The sequence below is a fragment of the Scyliorhinus torazame genome, chromosome 28, assembly GCF_047496885.1.
Source record: "Scyliorhinus torazame isolate Kashiwa2021f chromosome 28, sScyTor2.1, whole genome shotgun sequence".
NCBI lineage: Eukaryota > Metazoa > Chordata > Chondrichthyes > Carcharhiniformes > Scyliorhinidae > Scyliorhinus > Scyliorhinus torazame.
The window spans coordinates 28,899,409-28,925,803 of NC_092734.1; the positions used below are offsets into that span (position 1 = coordinate 28,899,409).

At 49.3% G+C, this 26,395-nt stretch overlaps 1 protein-coding gene across 1 annotated transcript in view; it reads right to left on the reverse strand.

Annotated features, from left to right (window-relative positions):
• Positions 1-26,395, reverse strand: part of LOC140403626 (glutamine--fructose-6-phosphate aminotransferase [isomerizing] 1-like) — an 89,650-nt gene that overhangs the window by 34,589 nt on the left and 28,666 nt on the right. Inside the window, exons 5-13 of the mRNA XM_072491755.1 lie at positions 25,863-25,921; positions 24,956-25,090; positions 23,893-23,954; positions 18,649-18,728; positions 18,002-18,107; positions 13,563-13,726; positions 8,355-8,450; positions 7,033-7,130; positions 1,171-1,291 (exon numbers count right to left, since the gene is read on the reverse strand). Of these exons, the coding sequence (XP_072347856.1) occupies positions 1,171-1,291; positions 7,033-7,130; positions 8,355-8,450; positions 13,563-13,726; positions 18,002-18,107; positions 18,649-18,728; positions 23,893-23,954; positions 24,956-25,090; positions 25,863-25,921 (921 nt within the window). The remainder of the gene's footprint in view (positions 1-1,170; positions 1,292-7,032; positions 7,131-8,354; positions 8,451-13,562; positions 13,727-18,001; positions 18,108-18,648; positions 18,729-23,892; positions 23,955-24,955; positions 25,091-25,862; positions 25,922-26,395) is intronic.

Genomic DNA, 26,395 nt, shown 5'->3' on the forward strand with positions numbered 1-26,395 from the left:
GCAGGAAATCAAACCTGGGACCCTGGCGCTGTGAAGCCACAGTGCTACCCACTTGTGCTACCCACAAATGGAGGGAAGATTTCAAGGGCAAAGAGCAAGAGATAGGAAGCTGATTGAAAATTGAAGGAAGTTATTGGAAAATCCAAAGACTGGACCAGTATAGAGACACATGGAAGGATTACCATGCGCCAAGGACCTGGCTTCAAGCAGGGCACACAAGATGATCCCTCGGAAATAAATTGCTCCCCCAGAAACAATGGTTGGATCCAGACCCATTGTTCAAAGCAAGTGTGTACGCTTGTGGAAAAGAAGATTTCCCATGGGATAGGGAAATGTGTCTACGTGGACACTTCTTTCAGAGAGGTCACAGGCAGGGAAGGGCTGAATGGCCTTCTCCAATAACACCACATAATTCCGTATCAACACCACCATTGCTGCTGGTATCACCACCAATCCCACTGCGTTAGCTGAAGCCGTTGGAGTGGATTGTTAAACTCGACAACGAACTATATCTGCTTCCCCAGCCTTACAAAAAAAACCTGTATGATTCGAAATGTGCCTTCGGAGGGGAGGAAGCCCATTGTCGTTAACAAGGCCAGGCGGTATGTGACTCCAGCCTCACTCCCCAGGCTACCCTCTGGGCTTTAGACAACCCCTTGAAAGAACAGACAGCAGCAATTCCTGTAGACCCTGGGCAGCACGGTAGCACTGTGGCTTCACAGCGCCAAGGTCCCAGGTTCGATTCCCCACTGGGTCACTGTCTGTGCGGAGTCTGCACGTTCTCCCTGTGTCTGTGTAGGTTTCCTCCTGGTGCTCCGGTTCCCTCCCACAGTCCAAAGACGTGCAGGTTTGGCCGCGCCAAATTGCCCTTAGTGTCCAGAAAGGTTAGGAGGGGTTATTGGGTTACGGGGACAGGGTGGAAGTGAGGGCTTGAGTGGGTCGGCGCAGACTCGATGGGCCGAATGGCCTCCTTCTGCACTGCTCTGTTCTATGACCCGTTGCCCCTTTCTCGGGGCGATTAAGGATGGACAATCGCAGCTTTGTCGGAGATTCCCAAATCCCGGAAAAGGGGAAAAGTTCCAACGCCGGATACTTTTCAAAAAAGGCGGTTTAATCGAGTGGGAAATGATGCTACTCCCGGAATTCTGCGCCGCAGACGCCGCACGGTACCTGACTGGCTGAGGAGGAAGCACACATCATCCCGGAAGACGGGCGTATTGCGATCCAGGAAATCGCTGGAAAGTTCCACCGTGACCGGCAGCTCGGTCAGCTCCTCCAGGATTTGACGGGTCTGAGGGAGGAACCAAGACACGGGGTTAGAAATTAGGTCAAATCTAATCGGGTCCCGGGTCCTGAATTGTAAACCTCAAAAAGCACCCACTCCCACTCCCCACCCTCCCAACCCGCCGTCCCCATCCTTTGGAGCTGAGGAAAATGGGAGCAGGAGGCCATTCAGCCCCTCAAGCCTGGTCCGCCATTTAACTAATCCACGGCCGATCTTCTACCTGGACGCTATCTTCCCTGCCATTATCCCCATGTCTCTTGTTATCAGAGGCACCATCTTTCAGACGAGACGTCAAATTGAGGCCCAGTCTGCCCTGCCAGATGAGATCCCTCGAATCTATTGCCAAGACAGAGGGGGGGGTCCCTATTCCTTGTGCCCAGGTCAGTATTAATCGCTCAATCAACTTGACATTTAACAAATAATCCAATAACCATCGCATTGCTGTTTATGGGGCTCGCTATGCGCTCGCTGGCTGCCTCCTTATCTCCATAGCAACAGCAACTCTAATCTGAAAGCACTGCATTGGCCGTATAGCGCTAGAATATCCCGAAGTGTTGAAAGGCGCTATATAAATGTAAGCTCAACGTTTCATTGTGGGCGTCACGCTTTGGGATATTTAGCCCCTTGGCCAGATGAGAAAGCTGTTACCATTTATGCTGCAAAGTTCACTTTGGCAGGGTTTAACTCCACAGAACGGACAAGTTCAGAAGGGGCTGGTTTAGCAAACAGCTGGCTTGTAATGCAGAACAAAGCCAGCAGCGGGGGTTCAATTCCCGTACCAGCCTCCCCGAACAGGCGCCGGAATGTGGCGACTAGGGGCTCCTTCCCGTGTGTGCGTGGGTTTACTCCGGGTGCTCCGGTTTCCTCCCACAGACCAAAGATGTGCAGGTTAGGTGGATTGGCCGTGCTAAATTGCCCTTAGTGTCCAAAATTGCCCTTACTGTTGGGTGGGGTTACTGGGTTATGGGGATAGGGTGGAGGTGTTGACCTTGGGTAGGGTGCTCTTTCCAAGAGTCGGTGCAGACCCGATGGGCCGAATGGCCTCCTTCTGCACTGTAAATTCTATGAACTTCATTGAAGCCTACTTGTGACAATAAGCGATTATTATTATGGAGTTGAGTCTGCAGACTGGCTCTCGAACCAGGGGTACTTTTCAATTCCAATTCAAGACGATACAAGACGTTTAGCAGCACCTGCGCCCACTGGGCACTGGAAGGTATTATCGGAGCCGGGAGGTTTATTTCTAAGAGGCTGGCGGTTGATCTGATTGGCAGCCCACCTAGCCAATCCCCAGAGAAGGAGAGGCTGGGAGGAAGTCAGAGATCAGAGGTCAAGCCTTTGGTTTCCTGTCCCGCCACCAAACAAGAGGGGAGAGGAGGTGGCATTGGTTTTAGGGACAAACGGGCTCACGATTTAGAAATGAGAAAGGATTGCCGGCCCTTTCGGTCTGTACCATCATCCTACACTCCGTCTAAAACCTTGCCTTTTACCCGACTCTGTTCCTCCTTGCAAACTGTTACAGTGCAGTACAGCCTTCCCATACCTATTTTGTGGGCTGTGATTCATGTCTACACTGATTGCCTTGGGGGTGGCCAGCACACAAGCTTGGTGATCCCATTGCCTTGATTGTAGTGTGGGCTTGAGGAGGTTCCTAGCCACTGGCTCCCTCTGCACCCAGCAAGGAATCGATCAGCATTGTACTGAGGGCATGTAGTGGAAAGCCAGCCTGCCCTTCTTCAAACAGTCTGTCCCTCTTAAAGGAAAGCTTGGGGGTGGTGCACTGAGGCTGACCGTATTAATCGTCCCTCTGCCTCACCTCAGGACCCAGCACCTCTTCACCCTGCCCCAAGGCATGATGGGAAAGTTGCTGATGGCATGACCATGGGCAGCGTCACTTCCCAACCTTCCCCTTCTGAATTCCGACCTTCGGACGCACAAGAACGACCTCCTGCCCTTTTACAGCAGACCCCAGAGGAGAGAGAGAGAGAGAAGAGAGAGAAAAGAGAGAGTAGAGGAGAGAGAGAAGAGAAAGAGAGTAAGAGAGAAAGAGAAAGAGGGGAGAGAAGTGAGAGAGGTCAGAAAGAGAAAGAAGGGAGAGGAGGAGAGAAAAGAGAGAGAGAGAGAGAGGAAAGAGAGAGAAGAGAGAAAGAAAAAGAGAGAAAGAGAGAGAGAGAAAAGAGGACAGAAAGAGAAAGGAGAGGCGAGGAAAGAGAGAGAAGAGAGAAAGAAAAAGAGGGAAAGAGAGAGAGAGAAAAAGAGAGAGAGAAAAAGAGAGAGAGAAAAAGGAGAGAAAAAGAGAGAGAGAAAAAGAGAGAGAGAGAAAGAGAGAGAGAGAGAAAGAGAGAGAGAGAAAGAGAGAGAGAGAGAAAGAGAGGAAGGGGAAGAGAGAGAGAGAGAGAGCGAGGGGGGAAGAGAGAGCGCGAGAGGGGGGGAGAGAGAGAGAGAGGGAGAGCATGAGGGAGGGAGAGAGAGAGAGGAAAAAAAGAGAGGGAGAGAGAGAGAGAGAAAAAAGAGAGGGAGAGAGAGAGAGAGAGAGAGAGAGAGAGAGAAAGAGAAAGAGAGTGTGTCAACATGTGGCATGAGTCATCTGGGTATGAGTGAGCTGCAGGCTGCCAGGGGGCAGGATCATTTGTGTGCCAGTTTACTAGACGGTGAGGCCACAGACATGTGCTTCACAGATGACAACCTTATTGGGGCAGAATGCAGCAGAACACCAAGACGCCGGCCTGTCACTATCAAGGAGAGTGAAGAAGTCTGCCTTCAAGGTGGCAGAGGGCATTGGGCAGAGTTCGCCCTCTCCGCAGCAGCCAATTCCCTGCCACGCTGCAGACCCAGTGGCACCGTCACTGCGGCTCCCCCCCCCACCCCCCAACTCTTCGCCATCAAACCAGGAACTCACCACGACACCTCCAATAACACCCCACACTACTTTCACATGGGTGGCAGCAGCGGCTTGTTCTTGAAAATAACCCCACCTGCAATCTGTGTGGGTGCCTGGCCCTTTAAGGAATGCCAATGGAAGGCCCCATCTTGTGGCTGGGCGCATTGCTATTTGCTGAGAAAGTGACAGATTGGTCGCTCGAATTGCTTGGTCTAAGTTTGACGTCCGAGGGTCGCATCAGCCAGTCGGGATCCCCGGTGGAGTGGGGCGACTTCAGTGGGAATTCCCGTCGACAGCGGCGGGAGCAGAGTGTCCCGCTGCCAGCGAACAGTGCGCCGCCTCCCGCTGTCGAGAAACACGCGGGTGGGGAGGCCGGAGACTCCGGCCTCTGCTTCTCTCTCCCGGTGGGATTCCCAGTGTTCTCTGGTTGTAAATTCGGAAACAGCTTGGCCCAGTGACTAACTGGGCTTTGGGGCGGCGAGCCCTCGCGGACTGAGCTCTCCATTGGTGGTTTTCCTGCAGGTCAAGGACCCTTACGTCCTTCTCCAAGGGGCACGTCGAGAAAGGCCATCGACTTGGGGCGGGGAAAGGCTGCGGCGAGATACCGGTGAAAGACTGGATACGAGTCTCTGCTGACAACAGACCTTTATGAAAATCCCCTGTCGTTCTAGCCAAGTCAAACCACTCCCGACTGATCTCACATATTCCAGGAAAGTTTCCATGCACAGACAGCAGGCCTAAATTTTAGCCAACTTCAAGTGATGTTGCAGTGAGGAGTCATGCAGTGTAAAAAAGGCAAACTCTCCCAACGTCAAAACACTGACTGGAAAAGTAGTACAGAACCTGCGGCAAACTATTAATTATTTCAACATGGTTCAACTTGGTGACAGTGATTCGGTTACGAGGGGGGGGGGCTGTCATTTTGTGGGCCTTGACTGCATCCTGATTTACATACAAATTCAATTTCAGGAGCGCTAATTGTCTGTTTGTAATTGAGCAGGATTAATGAGGCTTGCCGTGCCAGTCAACGCACAATGCAGGCCCAGTGAAGCCCGCTCCTCACCGGCCCCTTCAAAACAGGAGACAATTTGTCGCCATTAGACAACAGGGCGACGCCAGCTGTGAGGAGGCAGGCTCCAGATCCAGAGCGGTAATAAATTAGCCATTAACGTGTGAACACGTCCCCCACGAGCATTCGGCAACCCCCATGGGCTGCCAGAATACTGTGAACGGGCCCAAAAGTAAAGACCGCCCTCCACTATGCAGTCATTGGAGGCTGGCTGGACAGAATCCAGGATCAGGAGTGGGCCATTCAGCCCCTCGAGCCCCATTCCACAAAGGATTGAGGGAAACACGTGTAGTGTTAAATGAAAGAGATCTGTTTTTTGGGCGAGAGGGTTTGCAGGATGCCCGTGTGGGTAAGACCCGAGAGATCGGCCTACCCACATCAGTATCATAATTGTGCCGGGCTGGATGCTCCACTGACGGTGTCATGATATGCAGACACTGATATACAGACAGGCAGCTAATGAACACCGAGAACAGGACATGACCAATGAGCAGGCAGGACACTCAGGGGTGGTATCTCACTATAAAAGACACAAGGCACTCACACTCCAGGTCTTTCCACAGGCGACACTTAGCGAGAAGGACAGGGCAGATCAGCAGCATCACACCCACCACGTGGCTTAGAGCAGACTGGTTAGTTAGACTGAGTTACTGTCGCAAGATTAGCAGGAGAGTCCAACTCATAGAGAACTGTGCTAATGGTTCAATAAATCACATTGAACTTACTTCAAAGTCTGGAGTATCTTTTGGTCAAAGCTGCATCGAGTTGCAGCCTGTGTTATCCAGAGTACATAACACATCAGGCGGGATGCTCCGTTTTGCCGGCAGCCCGGGTTTTCCCGATGGAGTGGTGCTGCCCCACAACGGGAAACCCCATTGACCAGCCGGCGTAACGGAGCATCCGCCGGCAGGGTGAAATGGAAATGTGACGGGGCGGAGAATCCAGCCCAGATCTCCATTTCAGCGCAAGTGTCCTCTGTACCCCCCACGGAGCCGAGTAGCATTGGCCCTCGCGTGTTAAAGCGGCAGCCCCTCTTAACGGGAAGTTGCAGCAAATCACGGTGGGCTGCTGGGTAATTCCATTTTGATTTTGCCGCTTGGGGAGAGGTAATGGCCCATCGGGAGAAGGCACTTTGCAACGCCACTCTGGACTCTCTCTGTCGAGAGGAGGAAGTGAGCCATGGTTCCGGCGGGGTGGGGATGTGGGTGGGGTGGCGGTGATGGGCAGGAAGCACTTCCAGACCAACCCTGCGGAGAGAGCGAAGCAAGTGACAAGGGTTGTGAATGCCTGGAGTTCGGAGGAGGACGTTGCTGGGGCAAATTCCTTCTCTCAAGAGGTTGGCGGGGCTGAGGAGCTCTCCTCCCCAGAGAGCGATGGAGGCAGGGCCTTTGAATAATCTTTAGGGCAGTGGTAGGTATATTCTTGACAAACAAGGAGGTCAAAGGGTATCAGGGATGGGCTGGAATGTGAAGACGAGGCCTCAGTCAGATCAACCACCATTTTATCAATGGGCAGAGCGGGCTTGAGGCGCAAAATGTCCTTTTCCTGCTCCGAATTCTCCGAATTCGTACATATTATCTGGAGGAAAATTAAGATGCACGAACACCGACACGTGGGGCATTGGCAGGCCTGTCAGCTGTCCCCCAATCTGGCACTGCCGTGGACACCATGTGGATCCCGGCCTTGTTTGGCCCCTCCCGGGTAGCACTGCCAGGCGTGCCCGTGTGAGCGAGGCAGCTGGTCACTCTCTGAATGCACCCGTCACTCAAGACTTCAAAGACAAGAATGAAAACGTACCGCCAGCCCAGTATGGTAACTTGTTCCACACGCAATAATTAACAAGCGTCTGCATCTTCTGATTTCCTTAATCGAATCCTTTAACCCACCAAGGATCACTGAGGGACAAGAAAGGGGAACAGGTTACCAGACCAAGGCTCAACCAATCGTGTTGCCCGGCATTGTGTGGTGTGAAGAGAAAGCAATTGGTATATCCCCATGAAACTGTCCCTCCGTGAGACTCAAGGTTCAACTGCCCCTATGCATCCTCATCAATAAGCGAGTAATCCAACCTCACCATCAGGGGAGATGGTGGCATAGTGGTAATAACACTGGACTAATAATCCCCAGGTGGGGGGAACAGGGGTTTAAATCCCATGGCAGCTGGGGGAATTTTAATTCAATTTGTTGTTTCAATGAATGATGATCATAGAACTATCATCGATGGTCGTAAAAACCTATCTGCTTCGCGAATGTTCTTTCGGGAAGGAAATCTGCCACCTGTACCTGGTCTGGCCTAGACGTGACTCCAGACCCACAGCAATGTGGCTAGTCCACCTAACCTGTACATCTTTAGACTGTGGGAGGAAACCGGAGCACCCGGAGGAAACCCACGCAGGCAGGGGGAGAACGTGCAGACTCCGCACAGTCACCCGAGGTCGGAATTGAACCCGGGTCCCTGGCGCTGTGAGGCCACAACCTGCCGTCAAATTGTCCATCGCTTTCAAAAAGCAAATTACAACACAAAAGCTGCATTGTCTTGTTGAAATAATGTCTTGCGATTTCTACACTCAGGAAGTGGTGAGAATCAGAATCATCACAGCACGGGAGGAGGCCACGCTCCATAGGACAAATTCCCCACCCCCATCCCGCCTTTCCACCAATGGGAATAGCTTTTCCCCACCGGCTCTGTCCACATTCCTCATGATTTTGAACGCATCCATTGAATCCCCCCCCCTTCTCCAATTAAGGGGCAATTCAGCTTGGCCAATCCACCTACCCTGCGCATCTTTGGGTTGTGGGGGCGAGGCCCCCGCAGACACGGGGAGAATGTGCAAACTCCACACGGACAGTGACCCAGGGCCGGGATTCGAACCCGGGTCCTCAGCGCCGCAGTCCCAGTGCTAACCACTGCGCCGCATGCCGCCCTCCAAACGTTTCTTAAAAAGGGACGGGTGCCTCATTTACCTCACCCGCCCTCGGCGCCCCCCCCCCCCCCACCCTCACGTTGCCAGGAGACCCCGCCGCAGTCACGGAAACACGAATCGTCTACAGTCAATGCCGCGCTCGCGAAGGCGAGTTGAGCGCTCGCGCCCGATGAGCCCCGAGGTATGAACTCTCACCCGTGTTATTCTCGAAATTGACTCTCCCCCTCATGGTGTTTACCACCGATTCCGGCTGCTCAAAGATTTCTTTCTGCATAAAGGAGCTGTAGCTTCCTGGTTAAAAAAAAGGTCAGGCAGAATAATCACATGAAAATATCCTTAATGAAAAAGGTCAGGCGATTCTGTGTAGGAGGCTAACAAAAGTCTCAAGGCTATGCTTGTAATAATTTATCAAGGTCCTGTGTCGGGCCTTTGGTTAGCATTCTGAATTCGGTTTGATTCTCCGCTGTCAAAATCAATCAAAATATCTGCATTTTAAGTCTTGCCACCCTCTCACTTTAAAGGTGTACTTCCTACAGGTTTAGCTTCAGTGCAAAGCAGTCACTGTGGGTCTGGGGGCCCAGTGATTCCGGTGGAGACCCCATAACAGGTCAGAGATACAAACAAATCAATTAATCCAATCATATGCGAGCCAGCAATTGGGAAGACGCACCACGCGTAAGCTGGATTCATCGTCGATACCCAACTAGTTCCTACAAGTCTGTCAGAGATTGAGATCCACATTGAGGTTCCAGTCAGTTCGGCCACTGAATGGTGGAGCAGGCTCGAGGGGCTGAATGGCCCACTCCTTGCGCCTAATTCACCTGTTCGTGTGTTCAGGAAAGAACTCTGCCATTCTCTAATCAGTCCGACCTCTACTGGACTCGTCAGGGATAGACAGCAGAGAAGGTAGATAAGATGGCGAAGAAGGCACATGGGATACTTGCCTCTATCAGCGAAGGCATAAAATACAAGAGCAGAGGGCAGCACGGTGGCGCAGTGGTTAGCATTGCTGCCTCACGGCGCTGAGGACCCGGGTTCGAATCCCGGCCCTGGGCCACTGTCCGTGTGGAGTTTGCACATTCTCCCTGTGTGGGTTTCACCCCCACAACCCAAAGATGTGCAGGTTAGGTGGATTGGCCACGCTAAATTGCCCTTTAATTAGAAAAAATTATTAGACACTCTAAATTTATAAAAAAAACAAAAAAATACAAGAGCAGGGGGAGGTCATGCTGGAATTGTACACAACGCTCGTTAGGCCACAGCTAGAGCACTGTGTGTAGTTCTGGTCACCACATTATAGGAAGGATGTGATTTGGAGAGGGTGCAGAGGAGTTTACCCAGGATGCTGCCTGGGCAGGAGGCTCTGAGCTATGAGGAAAGATTGGATAGGCCGGGGCTGTTTTCCTTGGAGCAGCGAAGGTTGAGGGGGTACCTGTTAGAGGTGTGTAAGATTATGAGGGGCTCAAATTCTATCCCAGAGGCAAGAGCATAAGACCAAGGCAGCCTCTCCAGTACTGAAGGCGTGCGCATGGTCAGAGGTGCTGTCTTTCGGATGCAATGTTAAACCAAGGCCTGGTTCGCAGGGTGTGGAAGTACGATGGCTTAAAAATTGTACTAGGGCAAAGCCAGTAGGCAGATCAGATGTGAATCATAACTGGATTTGCACACCACAGACCTAGACTAAACGGGCAGCACAGTGGCACAGCGGTTAGCACTGCTGCCTCCCAGCGCCAGGGACCCAGGTTCAATTCCGACCTCGGGTGACTGTCAGTGTGGGGTTTGCACGTTCTCCCCGTGTCTTTTTTTCAAATAAATTTAGAGTACTCAATTATTATTTTTTCCCCCAATTTTAGGGGCAATTTATCGTGGCCAATCCACCTACCCTGCACATCTTTGGGTTGCTGGGGTGAAACCCACGTTGACACGGGGAGAATGTGCAAGCTCCACACGGACTGCCCGGGGCCGGGATTTGAACCCGGGTCCTCAGCGCCGCAGTCCCAGTGCTAACCACTGCGCCACATGCCGCCCTGTTCTCCCCATGTCTGCGTGGGTTTCCTCCGGATGCTCCGGTTTCCTCCCACAGTCCAAAGGCGTGGAGGCTAGATGGGTTATAGGGATAGGCCGAGGGAGTGGGCTTAGGTAGATTCGTCTTTCAGAGGTTCTGTGCAGGCTCGATGGGCTGAATGGTCTCCTTCAGCACTGTAGGGATTCTGTGAGTCTATGATCTGGGGACAGGATTCAAACCCCACAATGGCAGCAATTTAAATTAATTTAAGTAACAAATCTGAAATAAAAAGCACAGTAACAATGATCATGAAACTACTGGTTTGTTCCTGAAAACCCATCTGATACACTAATGCAATCCGGGGGGGGGGGGGGGGGGGGTTGCGGTCCTCACTCAGTGAGGCCTACATGTGTCTCCAGATCCACACAATGTGATGTGGTTGACTCGAAACTGCCCTCTCAACAGGTCCAGCAAGAGAAAAAGCTACCGAGAAAAGCTGAGGCTGTATTTACCCCACCACTGACTGTAGCTGTTCAGGACCTCAGCTTCTCACCATTGTCACAAGGGGCAGCTATCGATGGGAAATCAAGACTGGCTCGCTGTCAGCGTCACCCCATCTCCCAAAAACGGATATTTAAAAATACAGAAGCAAAATACATTCAATTCACAGGCATGATCCCAGGCTTCCTGCCGCTTGTCAATTCTATGCTTTATTTCGCTTCCACTCTGACCTTGGCCTGCTCTAAAGTTCCAGTGAAGCCCTACTCCAGCTGGAAGGACAGCACCTCATCTTTCAACTTGGCACTCTACAGCTTCCTGGACTTCATATGGAGTACAACAACATTATATCATAACCTCTACCATCATCTTTTATTTTAGTTGGCTTGTTTCTTTCTTCACCCCTTCATTTTGCTTTCAGATGGTCACTATGGGGACAGTCACATCTCATCTGGACACATCCTCTGTTCCTTTACTGTACCCATTTCCACTCTCTTTGACTGTTGCGCCATGAATTATTTTGTTCGTTAATCTTATCCTGCCTTCCACCAGAATACAGGAGTACCCTGCCACTCTGCCCCACTTCACTTAAAAGCTCTTACATTTCTAACTTGTGTCCAAATTCAAACCAGGTAAGTCAACTCTGAGTAGTCACGGTTTTGCCATGGGGAATGAACCAGGTTCACCCAGGGTAAAGCCTTGGCCAGAGTCAATCTACCTGGTTTGGCTTTGAACAAAAGCTTGGCAATTAACTGTTCCCCGTTGCAGTCTCCATGGCAACGCCTCTATCAATCACCGTCCACCTGCCAACCAATCAGCACTCTCTTCACATGCAGTATAAATTGTTGTTCCCTTGACTGTTGCGAAGTGACCTGATGAGTGCAAGACAAAAAGTTTCGACATGCCTCTTTTTTTCAGCAATACTCGAGCTCTGTATCACAAAACGGATTATTTCTAACTTCCGCCTGTTGCGATGGAAGCTCATCCACCTGACACGTTAGCTTTGTTTCTCACTCTGTGGATGCTGACTGACCTGTTGAGCTTTTCCGGCAATGTTTCTATTTGTATTATAGTACATAAACTGATATTGGATTTGAAAATGAAAATCGCTTATTGTCACAAGTAGGCTTCAAATGAAGTTACTGTGAAACGCCCCTAGTCGCCACATTCCGGCGCCTGTTTGGGGAGGCTGGTACGGGAATTGAACCGTGCTGCTGGCCTGCCTTGGTCTGCTTTAAAAGCCAGCTATTTAGCCCAGTGTGCTAAACCAGCCCCTATTCACTTCCTGAAAGAAGAGGAATGGAGATTTGGATTTATTGTCACGTGTACCGAGGTACAGTGAAAAGTATTGTTCTGTGTACAGTCCAGGCAGATCATCACGTACATGAATAACATAGGACATGTGATAAGTTAAAGGTTAGAGAGAATGTTAGTGTTAGGAAAACTGCCATGAGAAGGGTGACTCGAGTGAAGATTTCCTATGGACTAAATCAATGGGAGTGAGGGTTGGAGCTGGGTGATGAGCTCGAGGAGGGGGGAGTGGATGACCCTTTCTAATTCCTGCTCGGTCTGCATTCTCACATGAGGCAACTCAGCAATTTAAATTTCCGACAAGGGCTCAGACGCAACTAACCCAGCAATGTTTATTTAGCAAATACTTTATATCATATTTGATGTCAGAATTGATATTTGCCTGTCTTTAATTTTTACTTTTTCTTCTCGTTTGTGGCATGTTGCTGGCCGTTGCTAACACAATCATTTCCCCCTTTTTCCATGATTTACGTCCCAGCCCCGGGAGGTTGAGCTGAACAGAGGGACTGAGGGGATTGTTTAAACCTGGTGAGCCACAACTGGCCCACAATTCACTTCCTGAAAGAGGAATGGAGCCTGATTCAACAGGAACATTCAATAAGCAATTGGCTGTGAATTGGAAAGAGACAAATATATAGGGCTCCGGGAAGAAAGGGACAAATTGGATAGCTCCTAGAGACCTAGCACAGAGACAATGGACCAAATGGCCTCCCGCGTTGCTGTAAGATTCATTCGTTCTGTCACATTGAAGGTGAAAGACTTTCAAATATTAGCGCACTTCAACCTGTTGGTTCCTTCTTTATAAACATTTCTACACATCCATCAGCTTAATTTATCGTTCATATAATTCGATTGATTGACGAGGGAGTCAAAGGTGATAGGTGGCAGGAAGGAATGTGGTGTTGAGGCCACAATCAGATCAGCCATGATCCCATCGAATGGCGGAGCAGGCTCGGGCCTACACCTGCTCTTTGTAATTCCCGAGAACGAATATTAGGATCGAATAGACTGGAATCCCTACAGCATAGAAGGCCACTCAGCCCATTGAGACCCTCTGAAAGGGCACTCTTCTAGGCCCGCTCCCCTCCGCCCTATCCCCGTAACCCCACCTAACATCTTTAGACACGAAGGGGCAATTTAGTGTGGCCAACGTGCCTAATCTTCATATCTTTGGACTGTGGGAGGAAACCGGAGCACCCGGAGGAAACCCACGCAGACACGGAGGAAAAACATGGAAACTCCACACAATCACCCAAGACCGGAATTGAACCCTGGTCCCTAGCGCCGTGAGGCAGCAGTGCTAACCCACTGTGCCACCGTGAGGCTGATCCTTTGGTACAATCACTCCAGGAGTCCACGGAACAGCTGGTGCAGGAAAATGGAAACATTCACGCCATCAACCTCGAGGATACTCTTCTGAAAGTGAGACTACGATGGTATCTACTATCTAGCCAGCTGATGGGGTGGCGAGGAGCGCTAATTGCCGGTTTTGCCGCCTCCCGTCTCAGCCAGTGGCGAATTCTGCCCCCTTGTCCACCCCCCCCCCCCCCCCCCCCCCCCCCGCCACACCCTCCCCAATCCTCTCTTACCTTTCATCATCTGTTGCAGCTCCACCTGTAGTGTCTGGATACCGCGCGCAGGGCAGTCACTTGCTGTACGCTCGACCCGGTGAATCGAAAGGCAGCCTGTGACTACTGCTGCCACATCGTCATCCTCCAGGAAAATCACTTGGTTGGTGTGTTCAATGAGAGCGCTGGAAAATCAAACACCAGGGTGACAAACTGCCCGCCCTGGAACAAACCGATGACCAACAGTGGGTGAACAATGCTTCCCAATGGAACTTCCCTTTTCAGAATTAGAATCGTCCAGGAGGAGGCCAGTCGACCCATTGAATCTGCACTGACCCTCTGAAAGAGCACCCTACCTAGGCCAACCTATCCCCGTAACCCCATCCAATCTGCCTATCTTTGGACAATAAAGGGCAATTTATCATGGCCAATCCACCTAACCTACACGTCCTTGGATACTAAGGGAAATTGATCACTGCCAATCCACCTAACCTGCATATCTTTGGACTGTGGGTGGAAACCAGAGTACTCGGAGGAAACCCACGCAGACGCGGGGAGAACGTGCAAACTCCACACAGTCACCCACGGTCAGAATTGAACCCGGGTCCCCGACGCTGTGAGGCAGCAGTGCTAACATAAAGGCTGCGAAAATCTCCTCCACCCAGTACAAAACATCGCGTATTCATGGTAGCACAGTGTTGCTTCACAGGGCCAGGGTCCCAGGTTCGATTCCCGGCTTGGATCACTGTCTGCGGAGTTTGCACGTTCTCCCAGTGCCTGCGTGGGTTTCCTCCAGGTGGACCGGTTTCCTCCCACAAGTCCCAAAAGACGTGCTGTTAGGTAATTTGGACATTTTGAATTCTCCCTCCGTGTACCCGAACAGGTGCCTGAGTGTGGCGACTAGGGGCTTTTCACAGTAACTTCATTGCAGTGTTAATGTAAGCCTACTTGTGACAAAAATAAAGATCTTTTAAAAATTAAATAAGCCATAAAGAAAATAGTTTTTGCCTCTCAGCTCAAGACGTCTCTCAATTCTGTCTTCCGTGCATGTTTGTTCTTCGACAGAATTCCCTCCTTCGCTCATCCCTCCCAATGTTGAGGATCACTGGCTTCAAGAGCTGACAACTGATACAAAAATTAACTGCAATTCACTTTATGACGAAAAATGTTAAAATCAACAATTTTCGCTTCCTATCGCCCTTTATGAATTGACCCTATTATCACGGGTACTGCTACTTATTGGCGTGTAGGTCCTCCAGGATTGGCCCGGAGTCCAGGAATTGAAGATCTATCTCCAGGACATTGCTGTGTGCGACCCTGGAGGAAAACCATTGGGACATAAAAAAAAAAAGATTGGGGTTTTTCTTATTGTCATTTTTGTGAGGGCCACGAAGAATCGAGCACGAGTTTGTAGAATAGGAAGAAATAACATTTATTTACAATTACATATATATATATACACACACAGCAGCAGTACTCTCTTGCTGCTTACTCCTCTCTAGCTGGTCCATACTGGCCAGCTCTATTTATGCAGGGACTCTGCTAATGATTTCTCCGCCCCCATCATTGGGGAAGCTCATACTCCCTAAGGATTGTGGGATTGCCATTAATCCCCAGCCCGTGGTAAGCAGGCAGGTTATAAACAGTCATTTTCTTCAAACATTCCTCTATTAGGGCAGCACGGTAGCACAAGTGGATCGCACTGTGCCTTCACAGCGCCAGGGTCCCAGGTTTGATTCCCGGCTGGGTTACTGTCTGTGCGGAGTCTGCACGTTCTCCCCGTATCTGCGTGGGTTTCCTCCGGGTGCTCCGGTCTCCTCCCTCAGTCCAAAAACGAGCAGATTTCGGTGCATTGGCCATGATAAATTGCCCTTCGTGACCAAAAAGGTTAGGAGGGGTTATTGGGTTACGGGGATAGGGTGGAAGTGAGGGTTTAAGTAGGTCGGTGCAGACTCGATGGGCCGAATGGCCTCCTTCTGCACTGTATGTTCTATGGGATTTTAAAGCATTGAAAATGGGGGGGAAAGGCTGTTTAGTTGATAGTCATCATCGTCCAACTGGGCGATGAGTTTTTTTGCTTTGCAATTGGTTTGTGTGGGGTGGGCACCAGGCGCGTGATTCATACGCCAAAGTTGTTTAAAAGCTGTTGAAATGAGTAGAAGGAGCACCGGTAAAGTTAGCCACATAATACAGAGTCAAAGATACACAAAATCTAAAAGCAGAGGAAGCTACGTTACAATTATCCCCAGCCTCTGGTAAAGATAACAAGTTCCCAAGTAAATGTTTATGGTAAACTGGTTGGATGGATGAAATCTTGCTCGACCTGCAATACTGGTCTCCAAACAGCTGATTCAATCTGTCGCCGTCAAGCAGTTCATCCTGAAATTTGGTCAAAGTCTCCTTTCACAAACGGGCCTAATCGAACAGCAATTGAACTCTGGCTGACCTCATTGAGTTTTCACTTACCGATTGGACTATGCAGCTTGGACCGGAAGCTACTTTACCAGATTATTACAGTGTGCATGAACAGTTTCTAAAGGGCACACTGTCTAACTTTCCTCGAGAAATGGCACATGAGACAGACTCAAGTATTTTTGTTTCCCGATGCTACAAGCCAGCCACAGTCCAGAGGGTGCACTTTGATGCAAAATGATCTTAAACAATAAATACTAGTTATTGGCCTACTGGATTTTAAAATTATATTCATTCATGCGATGTGGGTTTTGCTGGCTAGGCCAGCATTTATTGCTCATCAATAATTGGCCTTGAGAAGGTGATGGGGAGCCACCTTCTTGAACTGCCGCAGTCCATTTGGCATAGGGTGGAGGGAGTTCCAGGAGTTTGACCCAGCGACTGTGAAGGATCAGCGATATAATTCCAAGATTTTTGGTGAGTGGCTTGGAGGGGAACTTGTATGGTGGTGTCCCATGTATCTGCTGCCTTTGTCCTTCTAGGTGCGAGAGACTGCAGATTGGAAGGTGCTGTCGAAGGATGCTTGATCTTGTAGATGGTGTACACGGCTGCCACAGTGCGTCAGTGATGAAGGGAATGGGTGTTTGTTGCGGTGGATGGGGTGGCAATCAAGCTGGCTGCTTTGTTGTGGATGATGCTGAGCTTCTTGAGTGTTGCTGGAGGTGTGTGTGTGCATATACAGTCGTCCACTGTGTCACCATGTCTGGTGGATACATTCTGCCGATGGGGCAGGACATGAGCAGGGATGGCGATGGTGGCGTCGGTAACATTGTCCATCAGGTGAGCACAACTGTGTCAGGCTGTTGCTTGATGGCTTTGGTGGGACTCCTCACCCAATCTCGGATGATAGTAAGGAGGACTTTGCAGGGTTGAAACGGTCAGGGGTGCCATTGTTGTTTCCGGTACCAAGGTCGATGCCAGGTGGTCCGTTCAGTTTAATTCTTTTGAGACTTTGCAGCAGTTTGATACAACCGAACGGCCTGCTGGGCCACTTCAGAGGGCATTTGGGCGTCAACCGCATTGCTGGGTTTGTTAGTACACGTAGGCCAGACCAGGGAATGATGGCAGATTTCCTTCACTAAAGTGAACCAGATGGGTTTTTACGATGACGGTTTCATGGCTACCATTAGAATAGCTTCCTAATTCCAGATTTATTAATTAGTTGCTGTGATGGGTTTGGAAACCATGTTGCCAGGTGTCATGCGAGTGTCCCTTTAAGAAAGGTTTTGTTTTACCACATGGCTTGTAGCACGACTTCAGTGATGTCATTTGTGGGTGGAGCTGGGCTGTGGCTGTCAGGTGAGAGGGGGTTTAGTGTTTTTTTAAATTTCATTTTCGATTTGTTCGTTTGGACTGCAGGAAGTATTCCCTGTTACCTCTGTTTTATTTTAAAGCTGTTCCAGTCAACTGAAAGCTCATTGGGTGAGGCAAACTGCCTTGGTAACCTTAAAACTAGAGTTGCTTTCCTGAAGGAGTTTTGAATCTGCTGGTTGGAAACTGGATCAGAATCTCAGGGAAAGGACCAGTCCCATTCAAGTGAGATTACAGTGTGCTGGGCCACACACCTGAAAGGGGTTTTGGTTTATTGGATTTTGTATTGAATTGGAACAGTTAAGGGGGATTCATCAAGAGTCATATACATAGATTACTGTAATTGTTGTGTGTTTTTTCATGTTTGTAATTGAGACAACTTCTTGCCAACTGAAGAAAGAACTACATTCTTAAAATAAACTTGGTTTTGATAAAAGCGCCTAGGAAGTCTGATGAATCACACCTGAAGTGCTCATCCTAGCCAAATTCAACATCAAAGTTATAGGTCAGGTGAGCTTCGTAATACACTTTGGAGTTTCTAAGCCCTGGCCCATAACACAGGGCCTTAGCTTGGGCCTCTGGATAACTAATGCAGGAAGCATACCTTGTCCATAATTCTCCAACTATTCACTTCCCAATGTAAACTAAAGTAGTAAATCCCAGATAAACAAGCCTACCTGACATCCGATGCAAAGTAGTACTCTACTGATTTCTCATCGCCAACCGGGTACAAAGAGGTACCATCTGTGCGAGGGACCGGACAGTTCGCCTTCAGTTCTTTGCCTGGTAAAACCATTCAAATAATTAAACATCAAAACTCGTGCAAACATCAAAAATAAGTTTGATTACTGTCTCAGGGAGGGATTGTGCAGTAAACATTGCAGAACCCAAACACCTTCACCTCTGTTCGTCCAGTGAAAGATCAACAGAAACCGGGGACGCGTTAATAGGCTCAACGTTACCAGGTTAAGGGAGGCGGGTGGATAAGGACCGAACATTTCTAGCTGCGTATCAGCTTGATGCATTTTGCAATGAAAGCACAGATGTAGAAGTCATGCTGATTATTGGAAAAAGGATTCCTATATAGCATCTCTTCTTTAAGATTTTGGTGTCATTGAATTTGCAGCTTAAGGCAACTAGAATTTGTTAACATCAGTCCTGAATCAAGTCCTGAATTTGGCCCACAAGGTTCTTGACCCCGTTACACCTGAATGAGTCAATCCGATATTATGAAGAAGAATGAAAATGCTTCAGGTGTTCAACAATCAACAGGCTCGGGGGGGGGATTTGAACACCTCTGTACTTAGCTTCGCTGTCAACTTACATGAACGATACAGAACTGGTATGTGATCTGTAGAGAGCTTATGATTGCTCCTCACGCCAATCATCAGGGGACTTCCCCGTCTAAATTAAAAAGCATAACAGTGCTAAGCATTCCACGTCTACAGATTACACTTAAAACACTAATATCAAACATTTTTGTAAGCTGCAAGGAAGCATTTATGCAGGGTGTTTCATGATCGCGAGGTATTGATTCGAGTCCAGTTTACTTCAGGTTTCTCCGTGGAGTGGGAAGAGAATTATTTTATAAAGCTGAGGTAATCGTTTGCCTTCGGGCCGTCCTGCTGGTTTTCACCAGTCCTTTGCGCAAGGACGAGGAGGAGTGGGCCATTCAGCCCCTCGAGCCCGCTCCGCCATTCAATACGATCGTGGCTGATCTGCTCTCGGTCTCAACTCCACCTTCCTGCCCGCTCGAGCCACACCCATGACCTTTCACCTCGCTTCCAAATTAAAACCTATCTCGGGGGTAGCACGAGGGCGCAGTGGTTAGCACTGCTGCCTCACGCCGCTGAGGACCCGGGTACGATCCCGGCCCTGAGTCTCAGTCCGTGTGGAGTTTGCACATTCTCCCCTTGTTTGCGTGGGTCCCACCCCCACAACGCAAAAAGATGTGCAGGGTAGGTGGATTGGCCACGCTAAATTGCCCCTTAATTGGAAGAAAATAATCGGGTATTCTTAAATTTATTTCTTTTAAAAACCTACCTATCCCCTCCTTAAAATTTGTTTAAGCCCATCACAGACACCCTCTGTTGCAGGAAACATGGCACCAGTCACATCTCAAGCAACGAGATAACTGTTCTGCGGTTAGTTTTCGATGGTATTCGTTGAGAGGTAGATGTGGACCAAGACACAGGAACACAAGCTGGTGGCAATCCCACTGAATCCCTTTTTGAGAGACACAACGCCACTGGATGCCCATCAAGCAACTGACTGGCTGCCCGTGAGTGGAGCCTCCGTACATTTGAGAGTCGAAAATCACACTCCCAAGAGCTGTTGGCCCATCGCCAGTCAGGCAGTCCTACCAGAGGTAGTGGCCAATGCTGGTACTGCAGCTGGCCAAGCAACAAGAGAGGCAAGTGTGTCAGGCTTGCTGGGGGCCGTCAGGAAGGCTGTGGAGAGGGTGGCTGAGAGGGCGAAAGAACGGGGGACTCGGCAAAAGAAGGGAGGGGTGACTTTGAGGAAGTGGTGCTTGGGGGTGAGACGACACAGGACACAGTGGTTAGCACTGCTGCCTCACAGCCCCCGAGTTTGATTCCTGCCTTAGCTGACTGCCTGTGTGGAGTTTCCACTTTCTCCCCGTGTCTGCGTGGGTTTCCTCCCAGTCCAAAGATGTGCAGGTTAGGTGGATTGGCCGAGTTAAATTGCCCCTTAGTGTCCAGGGATGTACAGGTTAGGTTCCCGTGGTTAGTGCTGGGTAGGCAGGGGAGTGGGCATGGTAGGGTGCTCTTTCGGAAGGTCGGTGCAGATTCGATGGGCCGATTGACCTCCTTCTGCACTGTAGTGACTGGCCGGAATTCTCCAGCCGTTGGGATTTTCCGTTCCGCCGACAGCGCACCCCGACCCGACCATTTCACAACACGCAACAAAAATTGGAAGGGAGAAAAAAAAAAACCCAGAATCCTAGGAAGCTGCGAGCTAAAAAGAGCAGCAAAGTTCTGCCACACGAGAGATTTTTATCGTAACAAATCCCAGACGGCAGGATTATCAGGACAGATTTCTAAAAGATCTGCATTGAAAGTTGAACAAAAATTACAAAAATAATTTTCGAGCCTTCAATTGCTTCCCGAGAATGTTCCGGTCACTCTGAGGCTCCATTGAGCAGACCTCGCAGACATCAGTTGGAGATCAGTTTATTTTACTCATACCTACACAGCAAAAACATACACATCAGCCACCAGGGTAAACACAGAGCCTGGTTATGTGGAGATACACAGGGGGCAGACTCTGCTAAAATTCCTGTGGATTTGCCAACAAATACATACATACATCTTGGCAAGAATGGCCATCATTGAGTAAAATCCAGATTTTCCTGGGCAGTCTGGTAGTCAACAGGCCCTGAAGTCGGAATGTGCACAGTGAACGGGCTTGATGTCCCGCTTAGACAGCTCCGAGCCATTCGCAAATAAATTACTTCTATCCTTGGCCGTTTTCCCTCACATAAGCCCAGAAGGCCACGAGGTTGTGCTTAAATGACGGCGGCAGGACATCAGCCGATGTAGCTGCACCTTCTCTGCTAAAAACTATCACATCTTTTTTATTTTGTAAATAAAAATTTAGAGTGCCCAATTATTTTTTTCCCCAATTAAGGGACAATTAAGCACGGCCAATCCGCCTACCCTGCACATCTTTGGGTTGTGGGGGTGAGGCCCACGCAGACACGGAGGGAATGTGCAAAGTCCACACGGACAGTGACCCGGGGCCGGGATCGAACCTGGGAACTCGGCTCCGTGAGGCAGCAGTGCTAACCACTGCGCCACCGTGCTGCCCCAACTATCACCATATCTTGAATGATTCCAGTGGTTCCCACTGATCCACGATTCCAGTTTCACAATCACTCGTTCTATGAAGGCATAACTGACACAAGATCCAAATGTGCCTTTTGTTCGGTTGATTTATATACCCTTTGCCCTGCGCTTATGGTCTAGTTTGAACTATTACTTTGGATTCATGCCTTCTATTCTACCTTATATATCCTGTGAGCAGTGCTCGCGGATCTAACTTGGCTCCTGGTTACCAATGCCTCCATTTTAATGTTGCTATCAAATCCTTCCATGGCCACCTCATGATCTCTATCTGTGCTCCTCCCAATTCCAATCACTTGGCCATTTTCAATTTTAACTGTTTCACTAATGGCGGTCTTGCCTTCAACTGCTGAGCATCAAAACACTGCAATTCTCGTCCTAACCCTCTCCACCTCCCTCTCTCTTCCCATAAAACACTCCTGAAAGCTTACCCCTTTGGCCGCAATCTGATCTAATATTGCTTAATGTGGCTTGGTGTCATATTCTGCTTGATAACAATCCTGTGAAGGGCCTTGGAGTGTTAAATAAGAACTAGGAGCAGGAGTAGGCCATCTGGCCCCTCGAGCCTGCTCCGCCATTCAATGAGATCATGGCTGATCTTTCGTGGACTTAGCCCCACTTTCCGGCCCGAACACCATAACCCTTAATCCCTTTATTCTTCAAAAAACTATCTATCTTTATCTTAAACACATTTAATGAAGGAGCCTCTACTGCTTCACTGGGCAAGGAATTCCATAGATTCACAACTCTTTGGGTGAAGAATTTCCTCCTAAACTCAATCTACTTCCCCTTATTTTGAGGCTATGCCCCCTAGATCTGCTTTCACCCGCCAGTGGAAACAACCTGCCCGCATCTGTCCTATCTATTCCCGTCATAATTTTATATGTTTCTATAAGATCCCCCCCGCATCCTTCTAAATTCCAACGAGTAGTCCCAGTCTACTCAACCTCTCCTCGTAATCCAACCCCTTCAGCTCTGGGATTAAATTACTTTAAAACGGTGCGATACAGGGCAGCATGGTGGCGCAGTGGTTAGCATTGCTGCCTCACGGCGCCGAGGTCCCAGGTTCGATCCCGGCTCTGGGTCACTGTCCGTGCAGAGTTTGCACATCCTCCCCGTGTCAGCGTGGGTTTCACCCCCACAACCCAAAGGCTAGGTGGATTGGCCACGCTAAATTGCCCCTTAATTGACAAAAATTAATTGGGTACTCGAAATTTAAAAAAAAATAATAATGGTGCCATGCAAATTCAAGCGGTTGTTTAAAATGCAACCCTTTGCAATACTCTGTACCATATTACATTTTGGTCTTTACTGCTTCATTGGGTTCTCCCTCTGGCTCAATACCTTTGTTTTCTATTCATTTCCAGGATGAGGGCATTGCTGGCAAGTCCAGCATTTATTATCCACCCCTAATTGCCCCCGAGACGCTGGTGGAGAGCTGCTGTCTAGAACGGCTGCAGTCCCTGAGCTGTAGGTACACCCACTGTGCTTTTAGGGAGGGAGTTTCGAGATTTTGACCCAGCGGCGGTGATGGACCGGCCGATATATTCCCAAGTCAGGACGGTGGGCGGCTTGGCTGAAACTTCCAGTTGGTGGGGTTCCCGTGTGCCTGCTGCCTTTGTCCTTCTAGATGTTAGCGATTGTGGGTTTGGAAGGCACTGTAACAGGAGGCTTGTTGAGTTTCTGCGCATCTTGTGGATGGTACACACTGCGACTGTTGTTTGTCCTTTTATAAGCGACTGTTGTTTGTAGGTGGAAGGAGTGAATATTTCTGGATGGGGTGTCAACCACTTTGTCCTGGATGGTGTCAAACATCTTGAATGTTGTTGGGAGCTGTACTCATCCAGGTAAGTGGAGAGTCTTCCATCACACTCCTGACTTGTGCCTTGTCGATGGTGGACAGGCTTTGGGGAGTCAGGAGGTCAATTACTCCCAGCCTCTGACCTGCTCTTGTAGTCAGAATTTCTATGGTGGTCCAGTCCAGTTTCTGGCCAATGGTTACCCCCAGGATGTTGATGATGGGGATTCTGGGATGGTAATGTCATTAAATGTCAAGGATCGCTGGTTAGATCCTCTCTTGTTGGATATGGTCATTGCCCAGCACTTGTGTGGCTTGAATGTTACTTGCTACATGTCAGCCCAAGCCTGGATATTGTCCAGGTCTTGCTGCATTCGGACACGGAGTGCTTCAGTATCTGAGGAGTCGCGAATGGTGCTGAACATTGTGCAGTCATCAGCGAATATCCCCGCTTCTGACCTCATGATGGAAGGAAGGTCATTGATGAAGCAGCTGAAGATGGTCAGGTCTCAGACCCTACTCTGAGGATGTCCTGGAGCTGAGATGATTGACCTCCAACAACCACAACCATCTTCCTTTGTGCCAGGTATAACTGCAGTCAGCGGACAGCCCCCCCCCCCCGCCCCGCCCCGATTCCCATTGCAGTTTTGCAATATATTGATGCTGGTCGAAATTACACTCTGATGCGCATGGTGGTTGGAAACATGGGACATCATTACTGACACCCAGGAGCACTTGACTCCCAGAACAGAACGGATGAAAGATCATTGACCTCTAGATAGACTCAGCCCAATGTCTCCAGCATTTTAGTGTTCCTATTTCATTATTAAAACCAGGTTGGCTGCCATTCAACAAGTTATTTTAAGACATGCAAGTTTCTCTAAAGCATAGAGTTGCAGTATCTCACCTGGTGCACACAGCTTGTCCCGGAAAGTGAACACTCTTGAATACTAAGGCAAATGCTCCTTCCTGTAAACCAATATATGTGCAATCGTATACATTATAATGAAATTTGCGAACAAAATCTGAGTATGTCAGGTTGATTAAGCCCGCTCTGCCATTCATTACTATCATGACCAACTCCGTATCCAGGTCCCACCTTCCCTCCCATACCCTTCGATTCCCCTTCGGCACACAAACAATAGTCTTCAATTTATTACATTCACTGGAAGGAAGCTCAATGAAGGGTGGCACAGTGGCTAGCACAGCTGCCTCACGGTGCCAGGGGCCCGGGTTCGATTCCGGTCTTGGGTAACTGTGTGCATGGAGTTTGCCCCTTCTCCCCCGTGTCTGCGTGGGTTTCCTCCGGGTGCTCCGGTTTCCTCCCACATTCCAAAGCTGTGCAGGTTAGGTGGGGTCACAGAGATAGGGCAGGGTAATGAGCCTAAGACCCAAAACACGTGCTTGTTAGGTGAATTGGACATCGTGAATTCTCCCTCGGTGTACCCGAACAGGCGCCAGAATGAGGCGACTAGGGGCTTTTCACAGTAACTTTGTTGCAGTGTTAATAATGTAAGTCTACTTGTGACAATGAAGATTATTATTATTATTACAGTCTGATGTTGTTGAACTCAAAGTCCGGAAGGCTGTAACGTGCCTGATCGGAAGAGGAGGTGTTGTTCCTCCAGTTTGCGCTGGGCTTCACTGGAACATTGCAGCAGGCCAAGGACGGCATGTATAAACAGTCATTACTCAGTTGTCCCCTTTTGCTTAAAGAGTATCCGAGGACAGCCAAAGCATCGCGTACTCCCCGGGCCTCTGGCAAAGCACATCTCTGCCTTATTTCTTGGCCCCCTTGCTGGCTCATTCCCTGGTGGTGCTGGTTACTGGGCGAAATGCAACATCAGCCCGACCATTTGAGGGCACAATGTTAAATGCCTGTTCCTGAATGGATATTTATTTTATCCTACCCCGCAATAAATCCACATTGAGCCTCAAATGAACAGAACCTCTGATAGACAACCACTTACAAGCTGTTGGATGACCCTCTCTACTAGGGTGGCAAAGCTGATATTCTCATTTTCACTGTTGTCGTACACATACTTGACCAGTTTTGCGATGGATTCTGTATCCGTTTCCGACTCAAACTCGTACCCTTTGCATTCCTGACGGTCAAAACACATGAAACAGTTTCGCTATGACAACAGCAGCCAAACACCATCCTGGAGAAGGCCACCTCACTTGATTTGCACCCCATCCACCTCCTTCACTAGTCACTCACTGACCAACCGATACACATGGTCAGCCATGTGTACCAGATATTGGCCGTATCTTTTTATTAAAACAGTAAAAAATATATACAAGGCCAAACGGTACAAACACTAATTTTGTATTGGAGAAACAGGGTACCCTCCTCTGATTGGCCATACTAAATTGCCACTTAAGTGTCCGATGTGTAGGTTAGGCTAAGCGGGGGGACGGGGGACGGTGGCGCCGAGGACCCGGGTTCGATCCCAGCCCTGGGTCACTGTCCATGTGGAGTTTGCACATTCTCCCCGTGTCTGCATGATCTCACCCCCACACGCCAAAGATGTGCAGGGTAGGTGGATTGGCCACACTAAATGGCCACACTAAACTGCCCCTTAATTGGGAAAATAAAATGAATTGGGTACTTTAAAATTTTGTTTTAAAAAAAAAAAAGGTTAGGTTAAGGGATTATTGGGATAGCGCGGGGGATTGGGCCTAGGTAGGGTGCTCTTTCAGAGGGTCGGTGCAGACTCGATGGGCCGATTGGCCTCCTTCTGCACTGTGGGGACTCTCTGATTCTATGAGATCTGGCTATTAAGTTAACTTTGACCACTTTTGTCACATCAATGCAGAACTAGGAGAGAAACTAAAAGCAGACTGAAATAGATGTCACAAAGTAAGACTGCTTACCAGGAACTTGCGCAGATCCACGTGGTTCGTAATGATGCCGTTGTGAATGACGATAAACTCTACAATTTAAAAAGAAAAAAAAAAAATGGATTTAGAAATGCACAGTCTATTAAAGACCCAAACCTGGACATCTAGGTCAAAATAGACAACAACATAAACGATTACAGGAATTTCTGGAGGTGAAACGAGGAAATCAATGGTTGTCCGGGAATGTGGGCATGTCCCTCTTTGACTAACCTCGAGTATCCTGAGCCTACTTGCGTGGCCGGATTGCAAGGTGACTGAGCAGATTTATTGTCCAGTTCCCCAGCTATCTCACTGGGAGATCTATCAGGGTAAGGCAATAATGTGGCAGTTGTCCTGCATTGGTGCAGGGAGGAGTTCCTTCCTCCATTGATTGAAAGTAGTTGTAAAAATGTAAATGTTGCCATAGTCCTGGTGGACCAGAAGGAGGGGGGGGGGGGGAACCGCGCTGATGGCCTCGCTCTGCATCACGAAGCAGCCATCCAGACAACTGAGCTAAACCGACCCCA